General features: G+C 41.4%; 1 protein-coding gene across 1 annotated transcript in view; it reads left to right on the forward strand.

The window, feature by feature from the left end:
• The window catches only part of LOC138016236 (uncharacterized), a 150,053-nt gene that overhangs the window by 11,733 nt on the left and 129,764 nt on the right, over positions 1-8,556 (forward strand). Inside the window, exons 10-15 of the mRNA XM_068863406.1 lie at positions 1,580-1,702; positions 2,013-2,117; positions 2,855-2,980; positions 3,919-4,044; positions 6,699-6,824; positions 7,922-8,047. Coding sequence (XP_068719507.1) covers positions 1,580-1,702; positions 2,013-2,117; positions 2,855-2,980; positions 3,919-4,044; positions 6,699-6,824; positions 7,922-8,047 — 732 coding nt within the window. The remainder of the gene's footprint in view (positions 1-1,579; positions 1,703-2,012; positions 2,118-2,854; positions 2,981-3,918; positions 4,045-6,698; positions 6,825-7,921; positions 8,048-8,556) is intronic.

Genomic DNA, 8,556 nt, shown 5'->3' on the forward strand with positions numbered 1-8,556 from the left:
ACCCTTTGTGATCTAGTCAGATGCTCTAACCACTGAGCTGCTGGATATTCCGAGAGACTTCCAAGTTTCCAGTGGATGAAATTTCAGCAACATATGTATAATTCTCACATTCACAAAACTCTCAGTCAGTCAGTCAGTCAGTCAATCACATAGTCAATCAGTCAATCACATAGTCAGTCAATCAGTCAATCACATAGTCAGTCAATCAGTCAGTCACATAGTCAGTCAATCAGTCAGTACATAGTCAGTCAATCAGTCAGTCACATAGTCAGTCAATCACATAGTCAGTCAATCCGTCAATCACATAGTCAGTCAATCCGTCAATCACATAGTCAGTCAATCCGTCAATCACATAGTCAGTCAATCAGTCAGTCACATAGTCAGTCAATCAGTCAGTCACATAGTCAGTCAATCAGTCAATCACATAGTCAGTCGATCAGTCAATCACATAGTTAGTCAATCAGTCAATCACATAGTCAGTCAATCAGTCAGTCACATAGTCAGTCAATCAGTCAATCACATAGTCAGTCAATCAGTCAATCACATAGTCAGTCAATCCGTCAATCACATAGTCAGTCAATCCGTCAATCACATAGTCAGTCAATCAGTCACTCACATAGTCAGTCAATCAGTCAATCACATAGTCAGTCAATCAGTCAGTCACATAGTCAGTCAATCAGTCAATCACATAGTCAGTCAATCAGTCAGTCACATAGTCAGTCAATCAGTCAATCACATAGTCAGTCAGTCAGTCAGTCACATAGTCAGTCAATCAGTCAATCACATAGTCAGTCAATCAGTCAGTCACATAGTCAGTCAATCAGTCAATCACATAGTCAGTCAGTCAGTCAGTCACATAGTCAGTCAATCAGTCAGTCACATAGTCAGTCAATCAGTAAATCACATAGTCAGTCAATCAGTCAGTCACATAGTCAGTCAATCAGTCAATCACATAGTCAGTCAATCAGTCAATCACATAGTCAGTCAATCAGTCAGTCACATAGTCATTCAATCAGTCAATCACATAGTCAGTCAATCAGTCAGTCACATAGTCAGTCAATCAGTCAATCACATAGTCAGTCAATCAGTCAATCACATAGTCAGTCAATCAGTCAGTCACATAGTCAGTCAATCCGTCAGTCACATAGTCAGTCAATCTGTCAGTCACATAGTCAGTCAATCAGTCAATCACATAGTCAGTCAATCAGTCAATCACATAGTCAGTCAATCAGTCAGTCACATAGTCAGTCAATCAGTCAGTCACATAGTCAGTCAATCAGTCAATCACATAGTCAGTCAATCCGTCAATCACATAGTCAGTCAGTCAGTCAATCACATAGTCAATCAGTCAATCACATAGTCAGTCAATCAGTCAATCACATAGTCAGTCAATCAGTCAGTCACATAGTCAGTCAATCAGTCAGTAGTCAGTCAGTCATTCAGTCAGCCCGCCATCCAGCTAGTCAGTCATTCAATCAGACATTCATGCAGTCAGTCAGTCAGTCAGTCAGCCAGCCAGCCACTTGGAGGCATAATCATGATGTATTATTTCACGAACTGCCCTTGAACATTTTTGTAGATATCGATGAATGCAAGTCCCCAGACAATAATTGCGACATAAACGCTGCGTGTATAAACACACTAGGCTCGTTTGACTGCCAGTGCAAGAAGGGATACCAAGGGAATGGGAGTTATTGCAGTCGTAAGTATTTGGAGGTTCCTTAATTGGATTAAAAAATAACAATCTACATATGAAAATAAATAAAGAAGTAAACAAACAAACAAGCACATAATTCAATTAGTAAATAAGCAGTCGATTTGGGTTATTACTTTGACTAAGCAACGTCATCTAACAATATTTCACCATCAAACTTGATGGGGTCAGAGAATTCACCAACAACAGCGTTCTCAGGACTATTCTCACTCGGATGGTTTTCGTTCATACAGTTTTGATATGACGCCTGGATTCAAACCATTTGCTAGAAATTCACCATGTTGGGTTTTTTTTTAAGCTGCGGCTCTTGAGTGCTCTCCTTCTTGTGGTATTGATGCAGTCTGTCAAAATGGGACATGCGTGTGTGATTATGGTTACCAAGGAGATGGATTAAGCTGCACAGGTTGGTGTGAAGGGCAGGAGACTAAGAGGAGCCTGTGAAGCTAATCGCTCGTTTTCAGATCTTCGTATTTTCATGGCTCCATCGCGTCCCTTGTCGAAACCGCTCGTTCTGCAGCCCTGTGGTTGAGACTATGTTGTCGCGATAGTTTGTAGCAGACAGCTCGTGGACCTCAGACCGAATAGCTCAGTAGTTAGAGCAGTGGACTACACGGACTACAGGGTGGGAGGTAGTGGGTTTAACTCAAGCCGGAGCACCACTCATGGTCTTAAAATAGCTCTCATCTGAGAAAAAAATAGAGAGCGGAGAAAGCCGCAAAAATTTAGAAAAAAATTACATTTTCAACTTGGCACTCTCAATGCCTGCGGAATCGACGGACGTTTTTCATTCAACGTATTTATGTGTGTATTCATGTCACCATGATTCCACCTATGGCAAAAATCCTCTCCCAATAATTCCTTAATTTGACGCTCGACAAGTCAGCCCACAAAACTCGCTGGATAAGCCAAATTTTCTTGTTTAATCTCCACCAAGCACCAAGTTGTTTTTTTGGATAGCACTACCTTCATTCGTCTCAAAATAACTGACAAAAAGTGCTACCTTTTAAGCAATTCTACAAATGCGTAAACTTGCAAGTCTTTAGTTAGCGACTTTTAACCGCTGGTCTCGTCTCTTAACTTTATTTACAAACACTAGTCGCAAAGACTAAGGCACAAGAGATTCTACTATTGTGATTCCAGATATTAATGAATGTGAAAATCCTAATTTGAACGAGTGTGACCCCAATGCCTTGTGTACCAACATAGAAGGCTTCTATATCTGCCGCTGTTTGAGAGGTTACAGAGGTGATGGTCGATTTTGCGTAGGTAAGGGTAGTATTTCTGATTTGTGACTTAATAACGACTTATGAAACTGTAATTAAATGGGGGCATTTAAATATGTCCACTGATGCATCCAAGGGAAAAGCTGTGAATGAATTTAAGACTTATACACGTTTAACTCGGATGCGAACGCTGGACTTAAGAAAAGGAAATTGCGTTCTTTAGCTTGTTTGCTGTTACTTCAACTCGCTTTCTAGTGTGAACAGAACTGACCCAATTGACACCGCAAAAGCAAGCCAAACAAACACCATCATGCTTGCACAGCTCTTTCCTTGTGTTGCGTCTTGCGTGAGTCTGCTTGACGTCTTTAGTGTGAACACTCCGTAGGGGCCTGTTTGCTTTAGATAACATACTGTACTCTCCTAGAGAATGGTTGGGTTTCCAGGTAGAACCAGTAATGAAAAAGCAATTGTCATTTGTTCTGAGATAGTCTCACCGATATTTCAGTCGAACCTTAAGCCTGCCAAGTGATGAGATGGCATGCAAAGGCATATTGCTGAATGAGAAAGTCCTTTCTAATTTCGATTGCGAACCCGAATCTCGATGCTCTTTCACGCAGACAATTTGCGCCCTAAAAATTAGCTTGTAAATTTAGCCTTGCTCTTTTGAGCGTTTTCAAATGACGTCACGGCGGCCATGTTGGTGTTCCAAAACAAAAAAATGGCAGCCATGATGGTGTACCAAACTAATCCTCCGGGAATTGAACTCAATTTCTATGCAAATACTTTCCTTTGTTTCACTAATCCAATATGGCTGCTGGTTACGTGAGTGAAAACGCTTTATACCTCTTTCTGATCTCGATGACTTATTTAAGCCGCATAGATTGAGCAGATGAAAACTTGATTGTGCTGAGTTAAGTCTTTAAAAACAGGATTACATGTTATAACATGCAACTATCGCCAAACGTTTCTTGTCTTCTCCAGATATCGATGAATGCGTAAGCGCTGGAATGAACAATTGTCACCAAAACGCGATGTGTGCTAACACTGAAGGGTCTTATACCTGCAAATGTTTGGAAGGTTTCAGCGAAAACGGAAGGAACTGTACAGGTAAATGCTTACGTACATTGATGACTTTCTCATCAAGTACTCAGCCGTTTTCAGTGAGAACAACAATAGCAGCCATAACCACGGGGGATAGTCGCTAATGCCAGGTGTTAAGGACGGTGCCTACTATTGTTATTGCGCATACGTTCTGCGCATCTCGAGACACTCGGATTTCCTATCGGTGATGCATACTAATACAGGGATATTTTTGCACGGTTTAAAATTATGCAGAGAAAGTAGATCGTAGTACTATTGGTATCCAAAAAGAAAATTGGGGGTAACCATGCATTTTTCAGAGATAAGTAAGCTTCAATTTGACAAAGAACGCCATACATGGGATTTTGTATTTAAAGCTTCTTACAAATATTGTTCACGAATAATCCTTGAAAAATGCGTGGTTACCCCCAATTTTCTTTTTTAATTTCAATAACACTTGTTAAGATCTACATTTCCCGCATAATCGTAAACCGGGGCAAAAACACCAGTAGGCACCGTCCTTAAGACAATTTACAATAGTAGCAACAACAGAGATGTCACCCTTTTAACTTTCGTTTCGATCGTTTTCTCTAACGCCAATCCGGTCAAGAGCAGAAGTTTGAAGCTCAGCGTTACTAAAAAGGAGCGTTTAAAGATAACGGCGAGGATCGGTTGATAGTAATAATAATTTACGTCAGGTATAAGACGAGGCACTTTCTTCACGGGGCTGCAAGTTGTTTGAATGAAGAAGACAAAGCGAATGACATTTAAATCTTGTTGCGGTCGGTGTCAATCTTATTGACCAGATAGAGAAAATGGATTCGGTAGATGCTTGGTCAATGCGTCATTGCCAGAAAAAGAAATATGAAAATACGATGCTATGTGTGTCACTGACCAACGTTGACCTCTTAGAAGACCAAACTAGAAACCGCAGGTATATATCCTTTTCTTTCCTACTGCGCGGTGACTCGGTTATGTCCTACTAAAGCCGGCAAACTTGAAAACAAAATCTTGACAAACTCGATGTTGTTAGACAGAACTGACTCCAAATTTATGGCATTCGTAACGGAAACATCCTCGTTGCTTATATTTCCTCTATAGGAAATGGCGCAGTGGTGAGAGCACTCGCCTCCCACCAATGTGGCCCAGGTTGGATTCCCAGACACGGCGTTATATATGGGTTGAGTTTGTTGGTCCTCTCGTCACCAGAGCCTCGGATCGACCCAAGGCTCTGGGAAATTCTGTGTAGGAATACATGCGCCGTAGGGTTCTTACAGCCAAAAATTGGCTATTTGAACCTTACTGCGCCTGCTCACTCCTCGTGCTAACATGAATGCATCAATTAGAAATGCTTTTGATTGTTCTTCACGAAAACCAATTAGAAGACACTTTGTTTTAGGGTTCCCCAGAGCTCTTCTCTCGCTCTGTCAAGAGGAGAGCTCTGGGGTCGAGATTGCTCTGCACCGAGAGGTTTTTCTCCGGGTACTCCGGTTTTCCCCAACCTTCAAAAGCCAACATTTGACTTAATTTGCGGTAACCGTTATTTCAGTTTACAGTATTCACAATTAGTGCTCCAGCGCTAGAATGACCAGACACTTAAATAAAGTTCATTTCCTTTTCTTTTTCCATTTCTTTTATAAATGACGACCTCCTTTATATTCTTTTGTATTTATGTTAATTAGACCTAGAGCCCTCATTTTGAAACAAATGTTATTTTGAAATTTGCTCGTCGTATCGAGGCTAGAAAGACTCATTAGCATTAAATCAAAAGAACATTTTTTTTGGCCGCCATTATGAAAGAGGTCTATTATACTCCTTATTCCAAAATGGCCGCCATTTTAGTAGTCTTTTTTTTTCTTGCAAATTGGCCCTTTTTGCCTCGTTTTCAAACGTAAAATTCAAAAGAATATTCACCCTTGAATGAGGCCAAAAGGACCAATTTGCAATCAAAAGAATTCTAACCTTGCATACGGAACCCACGCCCGCAGTGCGCGCGGCAGTCAAGACTGTGCGAGCCTGTCAATCATTTGCCCTTTCATTTGAAACGGTGCATTTCTGTGCGTAAGTGACGTTGTTGTCGATCAATCCTACCGAAAGGACGTCACCAAAGTCTTTTTTCGCGAAGTTAACACAAATAAATACATTATCAATAAAATTTTGACGTCTTCTTACGCTTGATTCGAAAATACCAGATTAAATTCGTCTGAAAATAGTGAGAAACTTGAAAATCACAAATAATAGCCAAAGCCCAGCAGCTGTCGTTCGAATCGCTGCTCGCCGGCAACCCAGTTTTCGCGCCAAAGTTTGTTGACAGAAAAGTTGCCACAAAATCTTTTAAATGGTTTTCTGGTTCTTTAACTGCGAATCCATTGACGTGACATCGGATAGCACAGTTTTTCGAGCTCACTGAATTCTGATTGGTCAATTTAAATTTCAGTAGCTCTCGCCGTATGCACGGAACATAGCGGCCATTTTGGAATAAGATGTATAGTATCCTATTAAATGGAGTGTGAGGACGCAACTTTCTGTTCTACGCACGCGCACTCTAAAAAACCCTTGAACTTTGAACCAAGTGCCCCTGCCCAGAACTGAAATCCTGTGCTCTTTGTGGCACTAGGCGAAATCTGAACTCAAGGTTGCAAGTACGAACCTGACGAAAATGTTATTTTCTGTCTTGGTAGACATTGATGAATGTGTAACCGGGGAGGCAATCCAGTGTGATGCCAATGCCCTGTGTACTAACACTGAAGGATTTTACGTCTGCCGATGTTTGGAAGGCTATGAAGGAGATGGCCGAAGATGCGAAGGTACAATCTTAAAGAAGCGTCTTGACGACGTTCATGCATATCATGTTTGTCGCTTTGAAATTCCTTTTCTTTGGGCCTTGGTAGTCAACAAAGAGGCGCTTCACCCAACATGAGTATGACGACGTTGACGGCGATGGGAACGACAAAAAAAATACAAAAAAAATTGGTTTGATCAGCAAAAACAAATGCTCTGCAAGCCCCGCACGCGCATTTTTCATTTTGGTACATTTCCCTGTTGCAAGAGAGGATAAAGTAAGGGAACGGATCCCCATGCTCCATCACAAAATAATGTTCTTTTAGTTTCGCGAACTGAGCTTTTTTAAGTTCTCGTTCCCAATCCCACGCAAATTTAAAAAAATCAGTACATCATTAAAGCTGGCCAATATCCTTGGAAGAGGCCCATAAATAGGGGGGAAGGGTTGGGGGGGGGGGGGGGGGTCGTCCGTTCTCCTACTTCATCCTCTCTTGCTTGTTGTCATCCACAAAACAACGTCATGAAATGGTCACAATGTTATGTAGACGATGCGAGCAAACCACGATGATATTTCATATTTTTTCTCTCACTGTCAATTTCATTTTTGCCACTTTAATTCCAGAGCAGTTCGCACACATCTCACGTTCCAAAGACGTTGGACTGGATAATTGACAATTATTCTACGAGGGTGTGTTGGATATGAAGTGATAGATAGGCCGAGTTGGTTATAATCATTTTATAACTAGCAAGCCCGAGTAAAATAATTGTTTTATTAAAAACACCAGGATCAACAGCTCTTCCATGTCGAATTTATTTATCTGCCTCGGTCAATTCCGGTCCAAAACGGCTTGTGTCATCCATTTTTTCTCAGAGCTGCAAAAATGTTTTCAGTTCGCTTTATTGCTGACGCGTTCCTTGACCATATTAGGTGCAGCAGGTATATGAACTAATAAAACGGAATTAACTATTGGAGGGTAATGTGAAGTGCTAGTTTTCTACCCATGTATGTATTGTATAGTAACGGGACACGTCGTATGGGATATCAAAATTGGGAGAAATTAGATCTACTAGACATAAGTGTCGCTGATTAAAACGCATATGCTGCTCCATTTTTTGCTTGCAGATTTCAATGAATGCTCTATTGCTGAAACGAACCAGTGTGACGTCAATGCCTTTTGTACCAATACAAATGGCTCCTACTTCTGTCGATGTTTAGCAGGTTTTGACGGAGACGGGCAAAATTGCACAGGTAATCAGACCACCTAACATGGTTTGAGCTGACTCAGGCGTCATATCTGATATAATGTCTACGGTTTGAAAAACTTGACTGAAAGTTGTCATCCATTTCATAGTCGGGTGTAACAGTCTTGGGAATGGAAGTTTAAGAAACAACAAGGAGGAATCGCAGAGAGAAGTGAAAAAAAAAAAAAAAAAAAAAGAAAAAGGTCAGCCTTCTGACCTGGAGGTTGCCAGTTCGAACCCCGTCTCATTCCAGCCACGTCTCCTTCGATTTTCCTCTGATCCGCGTAGCTGTGGCTTTGATTACCCGTTAAACGGAGCATTGACGGAGGAACGGGAAAGGAAGGGGGGGGGGGGGTAAAAGGTGCGCATCGTGGGCTTCAAGTCTATCAGTTCACCAGCACATGTTACTCTCGTGAAATAAGGATCTTTACCTTTGCAATGAGACTTGACTCATTACAAAAGACTACGCTTCTAGGACCTGCCATGATTCTCGGGAAGGTGTTGCGGGGAAGCTCA

Source organism: Montipora capricornis, chromosome 1, assembly GCF_036669925.1.
Source record: "Montipora capricornis isolate CH-2021 chromosome 1, ASM3666992v2, whole genome shotgun sequence".
Taxonomy (NCBI): domain Eukaryota; kingdom Metazoa; phylum Cnidaria; class Anthozoa; order Scleractinia; family Acroporidae; genus Montipora; species Montipora capricornis.